The 27,094-nt window shown below is 45.3% G+C and overlaps 1 protein-coding gene across 50 annotated transcripts in view; it reads left to right on the top strand.

Moving 5' to 3' along the window:
- robo2 (roundabout, axon guidance receptor, homolog 2 (Drosophila)) overlaps window positions 1-27,094 on the top strand; it is a 1,006,048-nt gene that overhangs the window by 962,518 nt on the left and 16,436 nt on the right. For 45 of the 50 annotated variants that reach the window (XM_059650119.1, XM_059650114.1, XM_048540457.2 and 42 more), the window contains 3 exons: window positions 4,059-4,270; window positions 17,131-17,313; window positions 25,165-25,341. In XM_059650119.1, coding sequence (XP_059506102.1) covers window positions 4,059-4,270; window positions 17,131-17,313; window positions 25,165-25,341 — 572 coding nt within the window. The remainder of the gene's footprint in view (window positions 1-4,058; window positions 4,271-17,130; window positions 17,314-25,164; window positions 25,342-27,094) is intronic. The other 5 variants (XM_059650112.1, XM_059650103.1, XM_059650109.1 and 2 more) reach the window with 3 other exon arrangements.

Raw genomic sequence — 27,094 nt, 5'->3', positions numbered from 1 at the left:
GCTGCTTGGCCTGCCGTGTTCATCCAGCTCTGCACCTTGTTATCCCAGATTCTCCAGCATCTGCAGTTCTTACTATCCCTGAAACAATTTTAACACCATCTCATTCTTGTTCCTTTTATGAATGGGAACAGCTTCTCCCAATCTATTCCATCCAGCCCACTCATCATCTTGAAAACCTCTATCAGATCTCCTCTTAGCCTCCGTCCCTCCAAATAGAACGCTCCCAACTTCTTCCATCTATCATCAGAACTGTAAATTTCTCATTCCTTGAACCATTCTTGTCAATCACTTCTACACACTCTCTCCAGTGCATTCACATCTTTCCTGTAATGTGGCCCCCTCAGCTGTACACAAGGTCTAACAAGCGCCCTGTACGGTTTAACATCAGCCTCCTTACTCTTGTACTCTATGCACCTCTTAATAAAACTGAGAAGACTGTGAGTTTAATTAGGTAAAAACCGAAACAAAACCTGCGGATGCTGTAAATCAGGAACAAAAACAAATTTGCTGGAAAAACTCAGCAGGCCTGGCAGCATCCGTGAAGGAGAAAACAGAGTTAACGTTTCGGGTCCGGTGACCCTTCCTCAGAACCCAAAACAATAACTTTGTTTTTCTTTCCTTCACAGATGCTGCCAGACTTGCTGAGCTTTTCCAGCAACTTTGTTTTTGTTTGTGTTTTATTAGGTGTTCTCTCTAACCATCTCACTATCTTCAATGATCTGTGCACACATACACCCATTTCCAAGGAAGAGTCTTTGGACCCGAAACGTTAACTCTGATTTCCCTCCACAGATGCTGTCAGACCTGCTGAGCTTTCCCAGAAATTTTGGTTTTTGTTTCTGATTTCCAGGATCCACAATTCTTTCAGTTTTTACACCCAGCTCCCTCTGCTCCTGCATCCCCTTCAGAATTGTAACCCCTCTTTTATATTGTCTCTCAATGTCCTTCTGATTAGAGTGCATTACCGCACACTTTACTGCATTAGACTCAGCTGCCTCCTACCCACCCACTCCACCAACGTGTCAGTGTCCTTCTGGAGTTCCAAACTGTCCTCCTCGAGTTTACAATTCTCTCAGGTTTAGTGTTGTCAGTCCTACAGAATAATTGCCTTCTGTTTGCTATCATGTTCAGCTAATATTTGCTGTCCATCTGTGCCATGAAATTGTCCTTTACATCAATAATAAAATTTTAAACCGAATGGCTGAAAACATAAGCTGAACTTTTAAAAACAGTGTACATTGTTTTTAAAACACAGAGACTGAAGGTGACTTCAGTTTATGATAAAAGATAGTTTCTTCAAATTGCATTAATGTGCATATTGCAGCACAAACCATTTGAATGGATACACTGGCTCCAATTCTCATTCCTGCATTGGGTGTGCACAAACTGCAGATTCTTCAACACAATATATCCAACAAAGGCCGTTCAGGCCAACTACGCTGTGTCAGAGTTTATGCTAACAGATAAATACTGGCCCATGACACCAATTCCCCAACTCTTCTCTAAACCAGAATATTGACTAACTTAAAATGATGAGCACAGCACATGGAAGTTTAATTGAGCTTACTAGAGTGTGGTTATCTAAGACTGTGATCTCAGTTTTACAGGCTTTAATTCACTAATGCAGCCCATTAAGTTGGTAATTCTGATTACCTAGCATTACATTGCCTGCAATTATTTATTTTTTTGCACACTGTAACCTTTTGTTTGCACAGATTAAATTTTATTAGCAGAAACCTGAAAACCAAATTACTGCTTGTGAACGAGAACCAATGTTGTCACTATTCAATGGCCTGTGTCTGTCAAGTGAGCTTTTTAAACCACGAGGCCCATTAATGACTTACTTTGTGCACTCCTGCTCTTCATAGAGAAACAATGATCGTATTATTATACAACACAGAAAGAGGCCAATCGGCCCATCTTGCTGATGCAAGAGGCGTCTAGTCAGCCCTGCCTTTTGCAGATAGCCCCACAAAACTTTCACTGTAACAACAATATCCTCTCACTTTTCCGCGGTATCAAGATTTTTCCTACAAAAGGGCCTCTGAGCTCATACCATCTATGGGCTACTTACAGATGGTTCCCGAGTTACAAATGTTAGAATATGAATGCTCGTAATAATGTACGTACTAATGCTCATACAGCCACATAGGGCTGTAATTTAAAAGACACAACATATGAACATTTTAACTCTATGATTCTAAATGAGATAGGGCCTTTGAAACACAACACTTGTAGCAGGCCCTATGGCCTTGTCTGCTGCCTCACACAGGAGTGAAAACCCAGGCCAAAATATCATGCCAATGATTTTTGGTTAGAATTGGCAAAAGTTAGAAATACAAGAGGTTTTGAGCTTGTTGCATCAGTAGAATTTCACTAGTTGAAACTGCTGGATTGCAGAACAGTTCCTTTATGTTATCCTGCATTGTGTTCTGACTTGTGAACCATTCATCTTGCAAACAGACTCTAGAACGGAACCTGTTTGCAACCCAGGGATTGACTGTGTACAAGTTACACCTGAATGATTTAGAGTGCAGTTGTATATAAATGTTTTGTGATGGCTATTTTCGACACAGTTTTCGCTTTTGGATCAGTGCCACTTGATATCACTTTGCTGCATTCTACAGGATGTTTTTACAAGGCTACTACTGTCTGCCAAGATGCAACACCTAACTCTGCTCCACATTCACCCAGGTGCCCCTTCAGTGGCACCACCTAACCTAAATGCCCAATGCTCGTTCACACCCGCAATGATGTGGGGTCCTGGCAGAGCTGGACAACCAGGAACATCTACAACGCTCTTCCTCTCAGCACTCAGCCTGCCATCGTCCACAGCCCACCCCCTCCTCACCACCAACACCACCAGCTCACCTCCCAGCCTCTCCACCAAATATCACTCACTTTGTACAGGACAGTCAGAAAAGTCCACACCTTTTCCAAGATCGGCTGGGTTGGTCCAAAGACAGCAGGGTCGTCAACTCCTGCAGAGTTTTGCTAGAACCCTTGGTGATCTGAAGGGATTATCATTCTGCGGATTTCCCCAGGCCACTATTCAATTGGGAAGGAAAGAGACTCTTTTCCATCAAATGCCGTTTCCCCAGCCTGACCAATCACAATGGAATAGCTGGAGAAATTAGTTGTGCAATGAGCTCATTCCAGACTATGCTCATGGATTGATTAGATCTATACTCAATGAAGTTTTTTTTGCTGGTGAAGAGGGTGAGGAGGACTCATAGGAACTTATAAAATTCTATCAGGATTAAAGAATAAATGCTCAAAGAATTTTTAAAAAAGTTCTTTTGATGAGGGCATAGTTGGCTAGACCAGCAGTTAGTGCCCAGAAAACAGTTAAAAGTCAACCACGTTGCTGTGGACCTGGACAAGGATGGCAGATTTCCCTTCCCTAAAGCGCATCAGTGAACCAAAGGGATTTTCCCTCCCAACAACCAGTCATGAATTCACAATCATCATTAAACTCTTCATTCCAGACTTCTGTTGAATTCAAATCTATATCTGCTAATGTGAGGTTTGAACCTGGGTCCTCAGAACTCTACTGAGGTCTCTGGCTTAACGAGTCAGTGATAATACCCCGAGGCCATCTCGTCCCCATGTCCAATGGTGATATTCCCGATGACCAGCGAGTCCAGAGCCAGGGGTCACAGTGTAAGAATATTGAGTAGGCCACTTCGGGATGAGATGAGAGAAATTTCAGCACCAAGCGAGTGGGAAGCCTGCGGAATTCACTGCCACAGAAAGTGGTTGACGTCAAAATGATGAATGTTCCAGCTGAGGGAAATGACAATTCCAAACATGAGAGGGCATCATTAGACCAAAGCCAGGAAATACCACAGGAGGAAGGCTATGAGGAAGCGTCACCAGACCTGAAATATTAACTCTGATTTTTTTCTTCATAGATTCTGGTAGACCAGCTGAGCCTTTCCAGCAACTTCTGTTTTGATCAGGAAATACCACAAACCATGTTTGAGGGTGTGTCAGAGTCTGTGTGGAGATAATGTGCTGGTCCTTAGAAATGTTTCTTGTGTTCTTTCCTAATGCAGGCAAATGCAGGGCAGCTCTCTCCCCCCTCAGGCCCCGGCACTCCCCCTGGGCTACATCTCCGGGACATTAATTTCAGATATTGAGACGGACCTCCCGGATGAGGATGAGGACAATGAGGATGAGGAAGAGGCTTTGGAGCTGGCCAGGCCTCTGCGGGGTATTGCTCATACTCCAGGCTCTAGCATCGATAACTTGGACAGCTCAGTGACAGGTAACCAGCATTTCCTGCTACCTGAGGGATGGTCTGGAGGAGAATCTTCATTCCATTGGAGCAGCCTTGGGGTCTGAATGGCCTACTTCTGCCCCTGTCTGTCTGTGCCCTCTAATGCTAAATTAATGGACTATTCTGAAGATTCTACATTTTCTTTTCTTTATTTTTACATAGGATATGGGCATCGCTGGCAAGGCCAGCATTCATTGCCCATTCCTCGTTGCCCTTGGGCTGAGTGTCTTGCTTGGCCATTTCAGCGGGCAGCTAAGACTCAATGACATTGCTGTGGGTCTGGAGTCACATGTAGGCCAGACCAGGTAAGGATGGCAGTTTCCTTCCTTAAAGCAAATTGGTGGACCATGATTTTATGAATGGTGAATGAACACTGGTTTCGTGCTCACCATCACAGAGACTGGCTTTCAATTTCAAATTTGTTCATTAGAAACAAAGAAAAGAGGAGCAAGTGTAGGCCATTCGGCCTTTTGAGCCTGTTCCCCTATTCAATATGATCATGGCTGATCATCTAACTCAGTCCCCTCATCCTGCTTTCTCCCCGTCCCTTAGATCCATTTAGTCTGAAGTACTAAAAAATTAAAACAAAAACTAAAAAAAGCCCTTGTTATTTCACCTCAGACCATTTTTTTAGATCCTACTGTGAAAAAAAATTGGTTCTGTTCAAATACTCAGGGCAGACTCTTCCAGTTTTTGAAAAAAGTAGAATGGCAGGCATAGTAACAAGCAGCTCAGTGGGTCTTAGGGCCCTCAGACCTTTGGCTGGTCACTCAGTGGACTTTCTGCTGCAGTCATTTCCTGGGACGGAGATGGTGAATCAGACAGAAAGTGCTTGGTCTGACGTTGAGGTACAGCAGCCTTGAAGAGCTGCTCAAATGCTCATTGATTAACCACTTCTGGGTCTCCATCGTTGGCAAAGCAGGAAGGACAATGTGAACCTTCCTTCCTGTGGTGGTGAGAATATAGCAGCGATGTCCGCTGATCCCATCCCAGACAATTACATTCCCCTCCCACCAGCTTCCCTGCACCATTTGGAAAGGGGAGGGTTCCAGTGTCAGGGACAAAAACAAAGGGATGCTGGACAGAACGAAGCCTAGGAAAGATGGAGACTCCCAGCTGACAGCAAATCATTCTTTCAAACTATATCAGAGTCGCATTGTAACTGTACCACCTGCTGTTGGCTCTTTGAAATGTCTGAAAAATACCACTGATTTGATATCCTATACAGCCTTCATCCCAGTCCCGCTCACTCACACACACAGACACGTACACAGGCACGCACAGACACATGCGCGCACACACACACACACACACACACACACACACACATACACGCACGCACACCCACACGCACACGCAAACACATGTACACACATACACACACACAGGGTCTCTGCCTCTCACACAGACACGCACACACACACACGCACACTCACAGACACACACAGACACACACATAAGCTTTCTTTGTCTCTTTCTCACACACAGGCTATCTGTCTCTTAGTCAAAACTCATCACATAACAACAACAACTGGCATTTATATGACAACTTCAATTCGGTAAAATGCCTCAGGGCACTTTACAGTTTGTTCAAGAAAAATTCTGATGCTAAACTGTGAAAGAAGGCATTAGCTCAGGTGACACAGCCCTCAATCATATTCAGTAAAGTTAGTATAAAAAGTTTTTTTTTAAAAAAGTCTCAATGGACTATGTGTAACCACTGCCAGTTGCTGTAAAACCACCTGTTGTTCATTAATATCCTTTAGGGAAGGAAACTGTCATCCTTACATGAACATGGCCTACATGTGACTCCAGACCCACAGTAATGGGGTTAATTCTTAATTGAGGTTAGGGATGGTCAATAAATGCTGGCCTGACCAGTGAAGCCAACATCCCTTGAACAAATTAAACAAAAGGAAGGGTATACCATGTGTCTTAAAGTGAGAGATAGATGTAAAAGAGGTAAAGAGGTGTGGAGTGGAAGGAAACCATAGGCCCCAGGCAGATGTCGACAGAGTCACCACTGATTGAGTGAGAGATCAGAGATGGAGGAGCTCAGAGTTCCTTAGAGGACAGTGGGGCTGGAAAAGTACAGCGATCGGGAGAGGCTGGGGCCATGGCATGGGAATTCAAAGCTGAGGATGAGAATCTTAAATTCAGAACACAACTGGAGGCCAGGTAGTGATCCGGGTGAATGGGAGTTGGTGCAAGTGAGAATGCAACGAGCAGTTTTTTAATGAACATAAATGTATAACATTTGCAATGTGGGAAGCAAGCCAGGAGAACATGGGATTGGGTGATTGTGGAGGGAGTTGACACTTCATGTATTTCTGAAGCTGTTTGAGAAATGGTGAGGGATGGACAGAACTGGGTGTGTGTGATTCTCTCACACTGGTATTGACAGTAACTCTGATCCAGAGATGATGGCTCTGCAGACCAAAGAGAGTTGAGCTCCAGTTCAGTGATAAAAGCGATGTCTGTCTTCAGCTCCAACTTCTCAACCTCTGAAGGTGAAGGTCTACATTCATCCGGCTGAAGATAGCAGAACACAAACCATGCAAATAACTGAATGTGAAGTAACTGGAGAGGCCGTTGCTATTTCCTGCTGGGTGACATGTGCAGAACCAATTCAACATCACATTGGCTTGTAGGTTTCTCTCAAGACTTGGTGAATCCCCTAAAGTCCAGTACGTCTCATGTGCAAATGTCTATCAGAACAAGGCAGGTTCTTTATGACAGCAATCACCATGGCGCCTGAATTGTAAATTACTAGAAGAGACAGTTTTACAGGCCTTTCATCCTTACTCTAAGGCCAGCAAAATATGTATTCCATCCCCTTCTGATCCATCCATCCAACTCAACTGTTCTGCCCACATACACCATTCCAATTACATCTGGGTTTGCAGAACATGGTCCTGAAGTGTACAATGCAGAGGGAGCTTTATGCGGTATCTATCCCTGTGTTGTCACACTGCAAGGAGGTTTATTTTTTAATTTATTCACAGGATGAAGTCAGACCAGTATTTATTGCCCATCCCTAGTTACCCACAGGGCAGCTTAGAGTCAACCACATTGCTGTGAGTCTGGATGTTGGCCATAAGGTGAGGGTTGCAGATTTCCTTCACTAAAGGACATCAGCAAACCACTTGGGTCTTTTTGACAATTGACAATGGTCATCATTGGATTCTAATTCCAGACTTTTTCTGAATTCAAATTCCACCATCTGCCATCTGGGTTTCGAAACTGGTCCCCAGAACAATACCTGGGTCTCTGGGTTAATAGTCCAGCAATAATAACCACTAGGCCATTGCCTCCCTTAAGTCTGTTAGATGGGGACAGTGCAGAGAGAGCTTTACCGTGTGTGTCGGGACTCTTGTGACCCTGTAACTTCCAGCGATGATTCGCTAACTTGAAGATTGGTTCTGAACAGCTGTAAAAATCTAACAGAGGGGGTGCTGGGTGGATTAAGTGACAAGGTTCCCTGAGTGCAGTTCCTGACAAGCTGTCCTAAAGTTTTCTGCTGTTGACAGTCATGTAGTGTCACACTTTCCTCTGAAAACATTCTCAGTCCAGACACAGTGGAATCATGATGCTCACTGAATCACAGTCTGGAGGATTTGTGCAAATATTACATGCTTGTTAAGGAAAACATAGAGGCCCCCTTTCATCTCATAAAAATGTTAATATGGCAATTAGCCTCAGGATAATGGTCGATGTGCTCACTCCCTGTTGTTTAATGGATCTGGGAACATACACTCATGGATCAGGATACTTTTAGCATGAACAGTTCCCTAAAAAATAGACGAGTGATCATAAATTAATTTTACTATGAAAGATGTAATCAAGCCTCAGTGAGATAGTGTATTATCCAAGCATTTTATTGTTCAGGTGCAGTTTGAAGAAAACGTTTAATATCCTAGTTAAAATCCTCCTGTCATGAATAGAATTAATTTCAATGTGCATGCAAATACCTTGATTAGAGATAACAGCCTAAAGACCCAACAAGCTCTCCTGAACGTTACATTTTGAAGAGCTTTATTTGACTGAATGAACAAGCAGGAAGTTCAATGCGTTATCTGTTTGGCTAATCTCTCCTCATAGGATCTTGGAGCTCAAATGTTGGCCATTCAACTTATCGTGTCTACATTGCCTTTTGGAAGAGCTAATCAGTTAACCCTTCACCTCCTGCTCTTTTGCCAGACCCCTGCAAATTTTACCTGTGCAAGTATATATCTGAATACCTTGTTAGCAGTTCCTATTCAAACATCTTCCATGCTTTCAGCATATTCTGGATCACCAAATGTTTTCTTTTCAATATCCCTACTCTGCTCTTCTCCTGTTAACCTGAGGGTTTGTTTAATCAAAGGCTCGGTTACCTGGATGGTCGATTTGTGATACAGAGTGATGTAAGCAGCGTGGGTATGGTTCTTGCATCAGCTGAGGTTACCATGGAGAGTTCTCCATCTCAACTTCTCCCCTTGACTCACTGATCAGATCACTAGAGAGAGAGATAGACCAGAGTCTGGAATCATGGTAGCTTACAATCTGTGACTTTTTTAAAGTCGTTCATGGGATGAGGGCATCACTGGCCAGGCCAGCATTTATTGCCCAGAGGGCAATTTAAGAGTCAACCCCAGTCTGGAGTCACATGTTTGTCACATGTAAATCAGACCAGGTAAGGAAGGCAATTTCCTTCCTAGATGGCACTAAACAACCAGATAGGTTTTTCTGACAATCAGACGTGGTTTCATGGTCATCATTAGACCCTTAATTCCAGATTTTTATTGAATTCACATTCCAACATCTGCCATGGCAGGATTTGAACCCAGGTCCCCACAACATTACCTGGTCTCTGGATTAACCGTCCAGTGATTATGCCACTAAGGCACCACTTCCCCTTAAGCTTTCTAGTTATCGACCCTCCTGCCAATGTTACCACCATCTAACCTTCTCAGGCTTTGCAGCACTAATCAGAGCTCCCCTTAATCTTCTCTAAACAGGTGAATCACAAATGCCCCAGTCTCCTGTCATTACAGAAGTTTCTTACTCCCAGTTTCAGCTACATTTTTCTGTGTTCTCTCCAAGTTTGGTGAGATTGTGTCACCCTCGCAATCCAAGAAGATGAATTTTGTCAGGATTTTATTTCAACCATGCAGCAACTCTGGCGTCTTCCTACCTTTCTCAAAGTCTTTCTGAACTCTCGGATCAAATACAGTGGGCACGGTTACACGACAATACAACTGGCTACATCTTACAGCATTCGCAACCTTCACTCGTGTCTCTGGAAACTTTATTCATTCACTTATAGATCATGGGAGTCACTGGCTGATCTAGTGTTTACTGCCTGTCTCTATTTGCCCTGGAGAAGGTGGTGGTGAGCTGCCTTCTTGAACCGTTGCATTTCACCTGCCACAGGTAGACCCATAATGCCCCGTAGGCAGGATTTTGACCCAGCAACGGAAAAGGAACAGCTATATGTTTCTAAGTCAGGATGGTGAGTGGGTTGGAGGGGAACTTGCAGGGGGTGGTGTTCCCATGTATCTGCTGCACTTGTCCTTTTAGGTGGAAGTGGTCATGGGTTTGGAAGGTGCTGCCTGAGGAGCCTTGTTGATTTTCTGCTGTAAATCTTGTGGATAGTACACACTGCTGCTACTGAGCGTGGGTGGTGGAGGGAGTGAATGTGGCACCAAACAGGTGGGGACTGCTTTATCCTGGATCATATCAGGGATTGCTCTATCAAATGAATGCTTTGAGACCTTTAACAACCAGTGCTGCAGTTTAACGCCTCATCCAAAAGACAGCTCCTCTGACTGGATTTTGTAGCTCAAGATGAAGAAAAGGGAACTGAATCTGAAACTGTGTGATGCTGAAGGAAAGGGTTACGAAGCTGAACCAGAGCAGGTGCACAACTGAGTAATCATAGAAATATACCATTCCCTTAAAAATCCTACTTGCAGAATTGTTTTTATTATTCTTTTATGGGATAAGGGCATTGCTGGATGGCTCTGTATCTATAGCTCATCTCTAGTTGCCCTTGAGAAGGTGCTGGTGAGCTACTTTCTTAAACCACTACAGTCCATGTGCTGCAGAGCTGCCCATAGCGCTGTTAGGTAGTTCGTGGATGCTGATGCAGAATGAGGAGACGTTGATAGCAGGCACATGATCAAAAGTTCGGGGCAAGGAGCAGGAGGAACAAAGATAACAAGGTGCCGAGCTGGATGAACACAGGAGGACAAGCAGCATCAGAGGAGCAGGGCTTAGACCCTGAGTCTTGCTCCTGCAAACTTAGATTTTCAGAAATATCAGAAAAACCCTTCTCCAGCAGGAGGAGCCTGTAGGCTGTAGGATGTGAGGCTGAACACCATGCTGGCAATTGAGGAGATAAACATGTCCACTTTTCAGAATAGTTTATGTGGGGAGCACAATCGAATGAAACAGACATTTGAGGTTAGGACTGCCTTATTGAGGCTGGACAGATTGGCTGGACTAGTCATTTCAGGGTAACAAAATGCCTCTCACAATCTCAGGGTATCTCAGTAATCGACAGCCAACAAGTAACTTTTTGAGTATAGTCACTGTGGTAAAGGTAGGGAAACCCGACAAGCAGTCTGGGCATAGCACGATCCCACAAAAGCAATAACCCTGTTGTGCCACTTTCAGCAATGCTGTTCAATTGTTTGCCTACGACAGCAGGGAGAACTCCCCTGCATAATAAAATGTGAGGCTGGATGAACACAGCAGGCCAAGCAGCATCTCCTGAGATGCTGCTTGGCCTGCTGTGTTCATCCAGCCTCACATTTTATTATCTTGGAATTCTCCAGCATCTGCAGTTCCCATTATCTCAGAACTCCCCTGCAGTTCTTTGAAGTTGTGGCTTGGGTTATTTAATATTCAACCAAGTAGGTCAATGCTTGGTTTCAGATCCCAACTGAGAGATGCTGTTTCCAACAGGACAGTGTTCCCTCAGCACTACCTGACAGGATCGGCCTTGACTATTTGCTCATATATTTGAGTCCACAATCTTTTGATTCATGAGATGATTGTGCTATCACTCAGCCATGGTTAAACCTCTTGACCCATGGATTCCAGCCTGACTCCAAAAGCTCTTTGCTTGGCTTTTGTCCTCTGTGTACTCCAGACAGTTATTGAGTTAACAGGAGATAGTGGTCTTGTGGTATTGTCACTCAACTAGAAATCCTGAGACCATTGGTGGGCAAGGGTTTGAAAAGGAAACCCTAAATTACACTGTTCCTGCGGCGACCTAATTGTCCTATAAGGTGAGGAACGCTTCCAATTGATTTAGTAATTGGTGCTGAGTTAGCTGGTGACAGAATGAACTATGGCAGCCAATCAAAACACAGCAAGATCTCACTAACAGTGAAGCCATTAGTGATGAAGTTGGTTCAGCAATAGACATTGGCTTATGCCCCTGCTGTTTTTCACAATAGTGGTCGTAAGATCTTTTACATCCACCTGAGAAGGTAAATGAGGTTTTAGTTTACTGTCTCACCTGAAAGGCAACAGATCAGATTTTGCTGTGCTAATAGTGGTCATAGAGTCGTAGAGACAAACAACGTGGAAACCGGCCCTTCGGTCCAACTCGTCCATGCCGACCGGGTATTCTACTTTGATGAAGTAAATTGTTCTTCCAGTTCACCAGATAAAAATGGCAGAGCAAGTTCGGGCGAATAGTAGGGAAAAAATTAAGAAATGACTGAAGATTGTTGGCCAGGATGTTCAGTCTGCAACTTGCTGTGTGCGTCACAACTGAAATGCATTCAAAGCTGCCAGGTCCCTGTTTTTGAACTCAATATGCCAAACAACATTAAATTTTGCCATTTCAAGCATAAGTAACCTTTTAACATATTTAGAATGACAAAGGATGAGAGGTGACTTGATAGAGGTGTACAAAATGATCAGAGGTTTGGATGGAGTGGATAGTCAGAGACTTTTTCCTAGGGTGGAGGTGGCTATTACAAGGGGGCACATTTTTAAAGTGAGCGGAGGTAGATACAGAGGAGACATCAGAGGTAGGTTCTTTACTCAGAGAGTGGTAGGGGCATGGAATGCATTGCCGGAGAGGATAGTGGGGTCGGCCTCATAAGGGGCATTTAGGTGGGTATCAGATAGGCATATGGATGATAGTATAAGGTAGGTGTGGAGGTTAGATAGACCTTAGATTTAGGGTGAAAGTTCGGCACAACATTGTGGGCTGAAGGGCCTGTACTGTGCTGTAATGTTCTATGTTCTAATAAAGATTAATTACTGCCCAATGACCTCTCTGGCACTGAAAATTAACTTCTTTCATTCTTCTTCCTCAATCATTAATTATTGTTGGAGAATCTGGATTTCTAAAATTTTCCTTTGTCTTTTTCTCGTTTCTCTCTGTTGAATATTTCTTTCTCTCTATTTCTACTTCTACATTTGATGTGACACTGAATACGTCCCTGCTAATTTACACTTCCTATCCAGTTATTATGATGTTAATTTCACAATCCTTTAGTCTGATTGGTTGAGGAGACTTACCTCTTCATGGAAGTGCCAGGCCCCAGATTTTCCTACTCCATGTTGCCTTGGACATGGGGAGGCCTGTCCCCTCATGTGGGGCAATCTAGAATGACAGGTAACAAGGTGTGGAGCTGGATGAACACAGCAGACCAAGCAGCATTTTAGGAGCAGGAAAGCTGATGTTTCGGGCCTAGACCCTTCATCAGACCCTATTATCTCTAGAACAAGAGGTCATAGCTTTAGGATAACAGAGATGAGGAATTACTTCTCTCAAAGGGTCATGATTCTTGGAATTCACTCCCCCACAGTACAGTGGATGCTGGGATATTGAATAAATTTAAGGGGGAGAAGGCAGATTTTCCCCATGGCTAATGGAGAGTGGACAGGAAAGTGGAGCTGAGTCTGAGATGAGATCACTCACGATTGTTTTGATTAGTGGAGCAGGCTCAAGGGGCTGAATGGCCTACTCCTGCTTCTGGTTCTTATATATTACCTCACACTTGTGACATATGTAAGAAATAAACTTTAAAGCCCAAAGCAGGCTAATTGGGGTTGGGTGGCTACAACATGGTTTGCCCTAAAGTGCCTGCAATAAGTGCAAACCCACACAGTCCACGTGACTGGGTCCAACTGGCCCCTGCCCTGGACTGGAAGTGAAAGCATCTTTCCCCGTGCTACATCTGCTCACATCAGAATTCCCAACCGTGTAACTCGAAATGCCAGGAGTCAGCTTTGAAACAGGAGAAGGTCATCGCCCAGGAAAGAAGTCTGCAGTTCGAAAGAGCATTCACGCCCACCAGCATTTGTGTCCCGGCCTGGTGTGTGAGCATTTGAAGTTTGATATGTACTTTCACAGACCAGGGTAGCCAATGTCATATTGGGTTTTTGTTTGTAAATTAAATTCCCCAAAGCTATTCTACAGCCCATGATTTGATATTGTGTAGCACGCAGGCACGATTTCACAGAGTTTAGATTTCACTGGTGTTTCTGCTCTGCATTCTGCTTCAATTAAGTCACTTTGTCTCCACTTTCATTTCATATGAAATGTTAAAGATTTTTAATGATTCATTCAAGTGCAGTCGGGTTTATGAGTTTGGACAGATTTCGTTTCTTTTTCACTCACTTGTCTTGTTTTGCTCTTTTTGTTTCCGTCTGACTTTGTTTCAAAGAGTCTTGCTCCTGCAAACTTAAACCTCTGACTGAGATATCCCAGAGGATATCTCCATTCTCCATTGTGTTTTCTTCACTGTTGATGCCCCCACTGTTCCGGTGTGTGAGAATCTAGAACGAGGGCACATGGTTTAAAATGCCCCCTATTTAAGAGAGAAATGAGGCAGAATTTCACCTCTCTCAGGGTTAGCAGTGTGGAGTCTAGATCATTGAGTATATTCAAGGCTGTGTGAGAAAGAGCTTTGATCGATACTGGTACCATTGAATAATAGAGCTGTCTCTGGGGGCAAAATCCCTTCTCCTGATCCTAATGGACAGCCCAGTGGCTCAGTGGTTAGCACTGCTGCCTCACAGTTCCAGGTTTGATTCCAGCCTTGGGCAACTCTGTGTGTGGAGTTTTCACAGTCTCCCCATGTCTGGGTGGCTTTCTACCAGGTGTTGTAATTTCCTCCCAAGGTCCAAAGATGTGTGAGTTAGGGTGGATTGGCCGCGTTGAATTGCCCCTAATATCCAGGGATGGGCAGGCTATGTGGATTAGCCATGGGAAATGTTGGGTTATAGGGATGCTGTAGTTCTGGGCGGGATGCTGTTGGGGGGTATGGTGGTCAGTGAAATTTGATGGTCTGAATGGCCTCCTTCTGTACTATTCTATCATCTGTCAGGAAAGTGAGCATGTTGCAGAAAGTTTTCCATTCGACACAATCCAATGACCCTTCCCTGACAATGTTAGGTGCCAGAGGGGCTTCACAGCCGGCCATGACTGACAAAAACATAGCCAGTGTCAAACACTCAGTGGTCAGCCCATTCCCCTCTTTCTCAGCAACTGTCCCAATGTAATACCCTCCTGCCTCACCCCTTGGGTCAGTGCTTATGTTTCTGGTGCCAATGCTGAGGGAGTACTGCACTATCAGAGGTGCCATCTTTGAGATGTTGAATCAAGGTCCCTGTGCCACCCTCCCCACCGCTCCCTTGCTTGTAACAATGCATTTCCTGTGGTACACTTTGATGAAACCCAGATGTTTCCAAAAAACCTAGGATCTGATTTTTTTGCCTGCAGGATCTAGCTTTGCAAAAACTGGCTGCTGTATTTCCAGCTGTACAACATTGGCTCTTCAACATAAATCCAAAATGTTTTGTTGTTCTCTCTTAGCTTTTTTATCAGATATTCCGACTTCCATGCGCACAGACAACAGGAATAGGAGTAGATCATTCATCCCATTGAGTCCACTCCACCATTCAACCCTGTAGGTTACCCTGCATGGCCATATTGCCATGCTGTCCCCATATCCCTTGATGTCTACAGTGTTTAGAAATCTATCCCTTCCTTTCTTGAATCTAGTCAGTGACTTGGCTTCCACAACATTCTGAGATTGAGAATTCACCACCTACTGAGGTAAGAAAAGATCTCTCCTCTCAGCCTGAACTGGCCTACTATTTATCCTGGGACCGTGGCCCCTTCATCGGGCAAGAGGACACAACATCCCAGCACCCAATCCACCCAGCCCAGTCAGAATTGTACACATCTCAGTGAGATACCCTCTCATTCTTCGAAATTCCAGTGACTACAGTCAACCCATTGTCTCCCCAAACGGCAAACCTGCTGTCCTCTATAAATCAGTGTGGGGTACTTTATCTGCAGCCCCTCTGTAACAAATACAACTTTTTGTAGGTAAGACCAAAACTACGTGTATGGCCTTTTCATGAACACCTAAATTAGGAGCTGCAGTAGGCCATTCTGCCCCTCAAGCCTGCTCCACCATTCAATAGGCTCCTGACCGATTGGATTGTAATTCCAAATCCACATTCCCGCCTCTCCCGATAACCTTTCACCCCTTTCTTAACTCTCATCTCTTTACTTCTGCCTTTTAAAACGTCAAGGGCTCTGCTTCCACATCCTTTCCAGGAAGACAATTCAAAAGACTCATGACCCTCTGAAACAGGAAATTTCACTTCTTTAAATTTCTATTTCCCTCTTGCTATCAATCCCTGGCCATAATTTAAATACCGGGCTGGTTGTGAGCTGACAGGTAGTGAATTATATTATATGAATTTATATTCATATAAATGAAGCCCCAGGAAATGTCCTCATCTTCAAGGAGAACTGGGACTTTGCTGATTATCATGTGTCTCACACCTAGGGAGCATTCAGACTTTCAAAGAATTTCCATAGGCTGCAAAACTGACATTTTAGCCACAGTCTCTCCCCCTTGCTGTTGTTGTTGTCTTGTTCTGTATCTGAAAGAAGATATCATTTCTACTGTCCAGTTCTCTCATGTAGTGGTCAGGCTTGATGGATAAAGTCCTAGGATCACACATCTGCAGGACACTTTCGATTACTCATAGCTGTCATGTTCTGAAGCTGTTCATGCAACCTTTGAACATGAAGAATTGATTCTTCCACTCAAGTCTGACCTCCCCAACCTGACTCTGTTGCTGAGTACCTCACTACCATGGTTACTCTTTGATTTTTTTGACTTGGTCGTGGACACCTTGAAGATCCAAAGAAAATTAAAGACTTGTTTAATTTGGAAGCTGGGTGAATGGGTACAAACTGAAAAGAGCTGGACCTTAGTTTTCCTTTTCATAGAAGTATACAGGGAGACAGTTAGCATCTGTCTTTTCAAAGAGTGACTCAGTCAGCCGCACTTCCTAAAGCTCTTTCCCTACTGGCCTGTCAACATTCTCGCCTTGAAAATTACCCTGAATCTCCTTGCACCACCCTTTCAGACAGTGCATTCCAGATGATTAATGACTCACTGTATAAACTCATCTATGAAACCTTTACCAATCACCTTAAATTTCTGGTTGCTGATCATTCTATCAATTTATCCTGTTACTAATCCATCAGTATACATTTTTATGTGACCACTTATTTTAACTCTCCCCTTTGCCTTGTCACTTCTAAAGAGAGCCTTCCCAATCTCTCCACATAACTGAAAGCCCCTTATCTCTGGGACCAGTGCTGTCAATCTGCTCTGCCACCCCCTACAGGGCCTTACTAAAGTGTGTGGCGAATTGGGCACAAAACTCCATCTTGGATGGGGCAATTATTTTATAAAGGTTTACTTTGGTCCTGCCTGTAGGCCCGGGAATCCTGCCTGCTTTTTGTTTCAATGTGAGGTGTTGCTGTAATGATTTCTCCTCATCCTGACCCCTGCCTTTGTTTTCAGGTTCAATGGTAAATGGATGGGGTTCCGCCTCTGAGGAGGAGCGCAATATGTCTAGCCAGCGATCTAGCACTGCCAGCTCCTCCTCCAATTCCATCTTCACTGATGGCGACTTTGCCCAGGCTCTGGCCACTGCGGCAGACAGGGCTGGCTTCAAGATGGAGGGCACCAGCTTAATGAGGACAGGTTTGTACCCAATGCTGCTTTCCTTGCCAAGAGAAGACTTAGCAAGCTTTGCCGAGGCTTTAGTTTGGCCTCTCTCTCTCTGTTTTTCACTCTGTCTCTCTCGTCTCTCAGATTCTGAACTGGGACCTACCCTAGACCTAGCTCTCTAATCAGTTTTAAGATGCATGGCTTGGGATCATGGCAGTGGGCTTTGATTGTCCCTATCCCATCTCTGATTCTAGTCAACTTTGGTGGCAACCCTCGAAAGGATAGCTGCATGGTCTTGTGCTGTTCACCTCCTTGTTATTCTTGTACTGTGTGCCCTTCGACTCTACCATTGGTTTTATCCAGGGCATTGTGCCTGGTTCAGTTTGCATCCTTAAGGCTTCCTCCAGCTCCTACTCTCAGAGGGTGCTAAGATTTTTCGTGAACCCAGCTCCTCGGGCAAGTGGGGCAAGTGAGCAACGGGGAGATATTTGACCTTGAGGAGCATCACGTCTGATGCAATCTTCATGCATTGCCTACACTCAACACACAGCTGCTTACCATAGGCATTCAGGTGCAGAAACCATCCCCTCCCCTTTACCCGCTCCTTCTCCTCCCTCGGATATCAAAACTAATTGTTGCACCTTTTTACTGCCCTTACTCCCTCGTCCCATTTTGATTCAAAATGAGTCAACGTAGGTTGAGAACTCAACACCAAATCACTCATTTAAGGCTCAAAGCGAAATACTGTGGATGCTGGAAATCAGAAACAAACAGAATTGCTGGAGAAACTCCGCAGGTCTGGCAGCAACTGTGGTGAGAGAAGGCAAGAGATAAATCTTTTGAAGAGTTATATTGGATTTGAAACATCATCTCTGTTTCTGTCTCCACAGATGCTGCTAGACCTGCTGAGTTTCTCCAGCATTCTCAGTGTTTATTACTCAGTAGAGGTTTTTGGCTGCAATTCTTAAATCAATGAGGGGGAACAGCTCTCTCTGATTTCTCCTCGACTACCATGGTAAATTGTATTTATATAGCACTTTTAATATTTTAAGACATTGCAAGGCACTTCACGGGAGCACGATCAGACAGAGTTTGAGACCAAGCAGTAAACATTTTTAGGACAGGTACCTGGTTAAAGAACAAATTTTATTAAACATATAAAATAATCAGAGGGTTAGATAGGGTGGATAGGGAGAGCCTTTTTCCTAGGATGGTGACGACGAGCACGAGGGGACATAGCTTTAAATTGAGGGGTGAAAGATATAGGACAGATGTCAGAGGTAGTTTCGTTACTCAGAGAGTAGTAAGGGAATGGAACGCTTTGCCTGCAACGGTAGTAGATTCGCCAACTTTAGGTACATTTCAGTTGTCATTGGACAAGCATATGGACGTACATGGAATAGTATAGGTTAGATGGGCTTGAGATCGGTATGACAGGTCGGCACAACATCGAGGGCCGAAGGGCCTGAACTGTGCTGTAATGTTCTATGTTCTATGTTCTATGTTCTAAATTCTGTTCAAGTGATTTTAAGGATTGTCTTAAAGAAGGAGAGGGAGATAGAGAGTTGGAGAGTGAATTCTCAGGTTTACAGCCCAGGTAACTTATAGCAGAGTCTGGGGCTGGAGCACAGTGAGTGCAAGGTTTACAAAAGGCCAAAGATTGGTGAAGCCCAGTGATATGAGAGAGTTGCAGGGCTGCAGATTAAGGGTACTTTGTTAAGATTGCAGGCAACCAGTATTATTGCCCTTGCGTCCCCACTATGATCCTAGCTATAACCACGTCAGATCATTCATCTTTGTTGGACTTCTCATTACAGTAATGTGTTTGATGTTGTCTCCGGGGGGCCATTGCAAAATTGTTGAAATGCTCCATCATAGGTAACGTCCTGATGAATCTCCTTTGCACCCCCTCCAGTGCAATCACACCCTTCCTATAGCATGGTGTACCACACAGGATCGCAGCTGAGGCCTATCCAAAGTTTTGTACAGTTCCAACATAACCTCCTGCTCTTATAATCTATATCCCAACTAATTAAGGCAAATGCCACATATGCCTTATTAACTCCCCTATTAACTTGTCCTGCTAGCTTCAGTCATACTGGATTTAAAATATTAATCCTGTTCGCTTTTCTGCAGGCAATGCTCCGAAAGCTTGTGTTTTCAAATTAACCCATTGGACTGTAACCTGGTGTTTTCTGACTTCTGACCTTGACCTACTTGTCTGCGATGCCAGCACCTTGACATCATGGCTATAGATGCTGCCAGACCTGCTGAGTTTCTCCTGCAACACCTGTTTGTGTTTCAGATCTCCAGAATCTGCGCTGTTTTGTTTTTATTTGGTTACTTGACAGGATCAATGTGTCAGAAAGCAAAGCATCAGAAACAATCACTGTAGGTTAGGACAGTTTGAGCTCTCCTTCAGGAGGGACATCAACCCATTGGAGGTAACAGGAACTTCAGCTCAACAAGAGAGGAATTGAAATTCTGACAGCTCTGAGAACCACTCAGTTCATTGATCTGTATTAATTACTGAGTACTTCAGAGATGTTTCATGTTTGATGGCTTGCTTGGAGATTTTCTTCAAATGTCACATCCACTTGGATGTACACTTTGTGCTTTCAGTGTCTCATTCCAATGACCCTTGATGTCGAGCTGCCCAGATTGCTCATCTCTTTGCAGTGATGTTGGTCCTATCTCCAGTGACCTCCAACTGCCTATCTTCTTCTTTCCGTATCTTTCCATTCACCCTGAAGACTCTGGGGTTGTTGGATCTGAATCCTGTTCTCATCAATGAACATATCACCCAACCCTATCCAGTTCAGGTTTCCCTAGTGGGACATGATCTGAGAATATTGATGTATTATCTGCTGATGCATTGAAGATATAAATATACACCTTCTTTCTATCTGGATAACCTGTCTCACACAAAAATGCTAGATACTTCCATGGTTAACGGTAGGAAGCTGTTCTGACTAATGTCGCATTGCTGAAAATCTAAAATGCAAGGATTGTTCTATCGAGTACTATTTGATACAAACGAGTGTCTGTTTCAGCATTGGGATTGCGAGTGTTGGGGGTGAATTGGAAAGCTCTGAGAGCATATTTTGAAATTCAAAGGCTTTAGTTTTGGGAGGTGAGAACCATTTGTTGATCCTGAATCACACAGGATGTAAAATTCTGACATGGTTACGACCTTGTGCCGACTGTAGAGATGTGCTGGGAGTAGAAATATCCCCCCATCATCTATTCCCCAGTAGCTATCCCCTCGATAACCTACTCCCCTCATCTAACCCCACTCACCTTTCTGGCATCACTAACCCCATCACCCACCCCTATCCCCACACAACTGTCACCCATCCACTCCCCCATCCCTATCCCCCATCAATTCCTATCACCTACCCTACATCACCCATCCCCATTACCAGGCCCCATCCCCATCCCCACACCCCCATCACCCATTTCCCTATCACCCCACCCCCAACACACCATGCCTATCATCCCCCCCATCACCTGCTCCCTCACCAAACCCTATCACATACACCCCCTTCTCCCACCCCCATCCCACACCCCATCACCTACCAATGTTTCCTCACCACCTGCTCCCACCACCCCGTCGTATCCAGCAGTTCCTATCATCTACCCCACCCCACCCTCTCTATCCACCCTTCCTCATCACATCTTCCCCACCATCTACACTCATCCCCAAACTATCTACAACGCCTATATCGTCTAATTCTTGTAAACCTCCTACGGACCTCCTCCAACTCCAGTACGTCCTCCCTTAGACACAGGGCCAAAAACTGCTCACAATGTTCCAAATGTGGTCTGACCAGAGCCTTATATAACCTCAGCAGCACATCTCTGTTGTGTTCTAGCCCTCTTGAAATGAATGCTAACGTTGCATTTGCCTTTCTCATTGCCAACAGAACCTGCATGTTAATCTTAAGAAAATCCTGAATCATGATTCCCAAATCCCTTTGTGCTTCAGAATTTCAAAGCCTCAGAAAACTGTCTACACCTCTATCCTTCCCATCAATGTACTCCACACTTTACCCGCATTGTATTCCATCTGTCATTTCTTTGCCCACTGCCCCAGCCTGTCCAAGTCTGTCTGCAGCCTCCCTACTTCCTCAGCACTACCTGTCCCTCCATCCATCTTTGTGCCATCTGTAACCTTAGCAACAATGCACTCTGTTCCTTCAACCAAATCATTCATGTATAACGTGAATGGGTTGTGATCCCAACTTAGATCCCTGTGGAACTCCACTAGTCACTGGCTGCCGTCCTGAAAAAGACCCGTTTATTCCAACTCCCTGCCTTCTACCAGCCAGCCAATCCTCTATCCATGCTAATCCCCTGCCCCTAACACCATATGCTCATCCTATTTAGTGGCCTCCTGTGCAATACCTTTAAAGGTTGTCTGGAAATCTAAATAGATCACGTCCATTGGTTCTCTTTTGTCTAACCGGCTCGTTACCTCCTCAAAGAATTCCAACTGATTTGTCAGGCATGACCTCCCTTTGATGAATCTACGCTGACTCAGTCCTATTTCACTATACACTTCCAAGTAATCCTTTTCTCATCCTTAGCCTATTGTAAACTTTTACCAAAAACCAGCCTACAATTTCCTGCCTTCTGCCACCCACCCTTCTTAAACAGGAGAGTTACATGAGCCATTTTCCAGCCCTCCGGGACCCTCCCTGACTCCGGTATTTCCTGAAAGATCACCATCAATGCCCTCTGCAATCTCCTCAGTTATCCCTCTTAGAACTCTGGGATGTAGTCCTTCTCATCCAGGCGATTTATCAACCATCAGACCTTTCAGCTTCCCCAACATCTTCTCCTTAATGATGGCCACGATACTTACCACAGCCTCCTGACTCTCTTGAAGTTCTGGTATTCTGCTGGTAGCTTACACTGTGAAAACTGAGACAAAGTACCTGTTTTGTCCGTCCTCCATTTGTTTGTTCCCCATTGCTTCTTCTTCAGCCTCATTTTCCAGCATTCCAATGACGACTCTTGCCTCTTCTACTTTTCATGTGCCTAAAAAAGCTCTTATAGTCTTCTTTTATATCACTAGGTGGCTTACTCTCATATTTTATCTTACCACTTATTGTTTTTTTGATTATCCTCTGCTGGTCTTTAAAATCTTCCCAACCCACTGACTTCCCACTGATCGTCACCAAATTTCTCTTTTGCTTTTATGCAGTCCCTGACATGGCTTGTCAGCCATAGTTGCTTTTCCTTCCCTTAGTATTTTCTTTTTCCTCAATTCTTTGTCCTTCAGATGAATTTCTGCTGTGCTGCCTGCATTACCACCAGAAACTCCTGCCATTGCTGCCCCGCTGTCTTCCCTGCTAGGCTCCTCTTCCAATTGACTCTGACCAGCTCCTCCCTCATATGTTTGCAGCTACGAGTACTCAATTGTAATACTGTTCTAACTGATTCCAGCTCCTACCTCCCACGGTAGAGTGAATTTTATCATATTAGGGTCCCCGCCCTGAAAGGTTCCTTCACACTAAGCTTTCTAATCAAATCTGCCTCGTTGCATCATACTAAATCCAGAATTGCCTGCTCCCTAGCGGGCTTTACCGCAAACAAAAAAAAGCCCATCGTGTAGAGATTCCATGATTGCCTTTCATGGGATCCACTACCAACCTGATTTTCCACCTGCACACTGAATTTCCCTATCGTTATTGATTCCAGCCTCGGGCAATTGTCTGTGTGGCGTTTGCACATTCTCCCGGTGCCTGCGTGGGTTTCTTTCAGGTGCTCCGGTTTTCTCCCACAGTCCAAAGATGTGCAGGTTAGGTGGATTGGCCGTGCTAAGTCACCCATAGTGTCCAGGGGTGTGTAGATTGGGTGGATTGGCTATGGGTAATGTAGGGTTGCAGGGAAAGGGAGGGTAATGGGTCTGGGTGGGATGCTCTTCAGAGAGGCGGTGTTGACCTGTTGGGCTGAATGGCCTGTTTCCATGCTGTAGGGATTCTATGAATTCTATTTATTTCTTACATGCCTTTTCTATTTACTGATGCATTTTCTGCCTCATCTTGATTACTGCGAGGAGGCCTGTACACAACTTCTATCACAATCCTTTTTCTCTCGTAGCTCCTTAACTGTACCCACACAGGTTCTACACCTCTGACCTAACTCCTATCTTACCTCTTACTGCCAATATAGTTTCATTTCTTACTAACCAGGCACCCCAGACCCTCTGTCCATCTGCCTGTCCTTTCGATAAGGACTCCTTGCAGCCTGGTCTCTGTGACACAACATTGTACCTGTCAATTTCAATCAGCACTACAAGCCCATTTACTTTGTTTCATGTACTGCTTCATTTAAGTACAACATCCTCAATCCCGGGCTGACTGCCCCATTCTCATAACTGACCCGGTATCTGTTGAGCCTGAAGTTAGACACGCGATGTTTTCCATCCTCTCTGACCTGTTACTTATTCTGGAAACTTTCATAAGCCCTGCTGATACCTTGTCCTCCTTAAATATTTCTGTAATTTTGTATGCAACTGAACCCCCACACCCCCGTTATTCAGTTTAAAGCCCGAACCTGAGCCCGAGTTCTGCAATTTGTCAGGACTCTGACGCCATCAGAACAGCTCCCTCCTTCCAATGATGCCAATGTCCCATGAAATTAAACCCCTTCTTCCCATTTTCCTTTGAGCCACGCATTTACCTCTTTAATTCTGTTCACCCTGAGGTAATTGGCTCCTGGCTCAGGTAGTAATCCAGAGATTATTACCTTTCTGGTTCTGTTTCTTAATTTAGGACCCCAGTTGCTCATACTTCCTCTGAAAAACTTCTTTCCTTTCTCTACCTGTATTGTTGATACATACATGGACTATGACAACTAGATCTCTTCCCTTCCACTCCAAATTCCTCTGCAGCCCAGATAAGATATCCTGAATCTGGACCCCAGGCGAGCAACACAGCTTTAGGGTCCCTCGATCCTGGCCACAGAGAGCAGGGTCTATTCCCATGATATACTATCCCTGACGACAACTACATTTCGCCTTACTCCCCTCTCTCTCTCCCCTGTTCCCCATCACTGTGGCCAGTTTGCTCATCCTCCCTGCATCCCCCAATCTTGCCCACGCAGGGAACAAGAATTGCAAACCCGTTAGACATGCGAGCAGCGGCACGGTAACTCAGTGGCTGGCACTGCTGCCTCGCGGTGCCAGGGACCCGGGCTTCATTCCAGCCTTGGCTGACAGTCTGTGTGGAATCTGCACATTCTCCCCGTGTCCTCCCACAGTCCAAAACTGTGCGCGATAGTTAGATTGCCCATGCTAAACTGCCCCATGGTGTCCAGGGATGTGGAAGTTAGGTTGATTAGCCATGGTAAAAACCCCACACGGGGTGGAATGGGGCAGTGCATCTGGGTGGGATGCTCTTTGAAGAAAACTCGATGGGCTGAATGGCCTCTTTCTGCACTGACATACACTGACACTGAGCTACAGACAGACTCAAGGGATGAGGCTCCTTGAGCACTAGCCCCTGGATCCCCTCGAGCTGCCTTGCTGATCTTCATACCGTCCTGTCCCTGACCATTGACCAATTTTGAGATTGTGACCTGTGGTGACCACCCTCCTCCCACTCGGAACAGTCTCTCTTACCCCTGCTCCAATTTCTTACGTTCTTCTCAACCTTCTCTTCACAGTGGTGAAGTACCCCTGATTTCCCGCATCCCTGCTGCCATTCAAGTGCATCTCTTCTGACCCCTCTCCATGACACCTTTCTTGGAACATGGTGCTCAGAATTGGACACCGTTCTCCAGCCAGACTTTAGGAAATGCTGTATAAAGTTGTGGCTCAATGGCTGAACAAGTCATTAACCATGTTGTTCCCTCCGGGGTTTCTTGTGCCGATAGGTAAAGGATATTCCTCTTCGCAGCGGCTCCAACCCAGCAGCCCGTTCTCCAGCAACGGGAGTATGGGTGCGGCTCATAACCCATGTCAGAGATCCAGACCTCCCAAAAAACACAAGACAGCAGGGGGCAGAGTGGAGCAGCCCTCAGCACCACACCGCAGGGAGGCAGCAGTAGATGGTGAGTCCCAGATCCCACAGCGATTCCATTGGCAGGAAACCAAAGAGATTGGATAGATTGGACACTGGGTGAAGGATCTATATCAACCAACATTGCATTATTATCAACAAGAAATGATGAAGGAAGAAGGTTCCTTGTACTGACCCTCAGACAGTGCACCTCTCCCTCAGGACTGGCCCTCCGACAGTGCGGCACTCCCTCAGTACTGACCCTCAGACAGTGCACCACTCCCTCAGGACTGACCCTCCGACAATGCAGCGCTCCCTCAGGACTGACCCTCCGACAGTGCGGCACTCCCTCAGCACTGACCCTCTGACAGTGCGGCGCTCCCTCAGAACTGACCCTCTGACAGTGCAACACTCCCTCAGTACTGACCCTCTGACAGTGCACCACTCCCTCAGCACTGACCCTCTGACAGTGTGGCACTCCCTCAGGACTGACCCTCCGACAATGCAGCGCTCCCTCAGGACTGACCCTCCGACAGTGCGGCACTCCCTCAGTACTGACCCTCTGACAGTGCAGCACTCCCTCAGCACTGACTCTCTGACAGTGCGGCGTTCCCTCAGTACTGACCCTAAGACAGTACGGCACTCCCTCAGCACTGACCCTCTGACAGTGCGGCACTCCCTCAGCACTGACCCTCTGACAGTGCAGCACTCCCTCAGCACTGACCCTCTGACAGTGAAGCACTCCCTCAGCACTGACCCTCTGACAGTGCGGCACTCCCTCTGTACTGACCCTCTGACAGTGCGGCTCTCCCTCAGCACTGACCCTCTGACAGTGCGGCACTCCCTCAGCACTGACCCTCTGACAGTGCGGCACTCCCTCAGCACTGACCCTCTGACAGTGCGGCTCCCCCTCAGCACCGACCCTCTGACAGTGCGGCTCTCCCTCAGCACTGACCCTCTGACAGTGCGGCTCCCCCTCAGCACCGACCCTCTGACAGTGCGGCTCTCCCTCAGTACTGATCCCGCGACAGTTCTGTGTGGGCCAAACTGATTGCCATAGGATAAAACCCTAAACTGTGATCTGAAACTTTAGAGCAAGCTGGGTGATGAGGTATAATGTGGTCATTGGGAACTTTCTTCCCTCTCATCATACAGTAAAAAAAATCCTTCCAAACCTGGGTTCTGTATGCAAAACTATTTTCATCCATGCAGCCATATAAGAGTAGGGTCATGCTGAGTGCCAATTTATCTCTCTGTGACACTGGATTTAGTGAAATTGTTTCGTTTTGAAGTGTTGTGAGCTGAGCCGACACAGAACAGGAATCTTTCCTGAACTGTGGTGCACAAATTTGATAATCTTATGTCTTGAGTTGTCACTATATTTCACCACATCTGCAGGCAAGACATGCTCAGAGCTGTCTCCCCATTTGTATGTAGATGGGGCAGTAACCAGGCACAAGGGATAATTTGCTGGATTTAATGAGGAGTTATGTTGTGACAATGTTGCTGTACAAACACAGAGTTAGACAGCAGCCAAGAGAGTGAGGTGCTATAGCTGAGCAAAGCTATAAAAACAAACCAAGCTGAAAATGGTCAGCTGTCACACTGAGCATTTGTGTAAACATCAACTTGGGTCTAGCTGGAAATCTGGCTCCTTTTTCCTCACCTGAACGCTGGGAGCATCTGGCTTTCGGAATGCTGTCTCTGTCACTCAGTCAGCAGAGAATAACTGAAGGTGACTGCTACTGTGTGCCTGATGACTCCCCTCATTTCGCACTCCTGTTTCTCCTCAGTGTGGCATTTAT

Source organism: Stegostoma tigrinum, chromosome 12 (genome assembly GCF_030684315.1).
Source record: "Stegostoma tigrinum isolate sSteTig4 chromosome 12, sSteTig4.hap1, whole genome shotgun sequence".
In the NCBI taxonomy this organism is placed as follows: Eukaryota; Metazoa; Chordata; class Chondrichthyes; order Orectolobiformes; family Stegostomatidae; genus Stegostoma; species Stegostoma tigrinum.
This window is presented reverse-complemented; position numbering and strand designations above follow the sequence as displayed.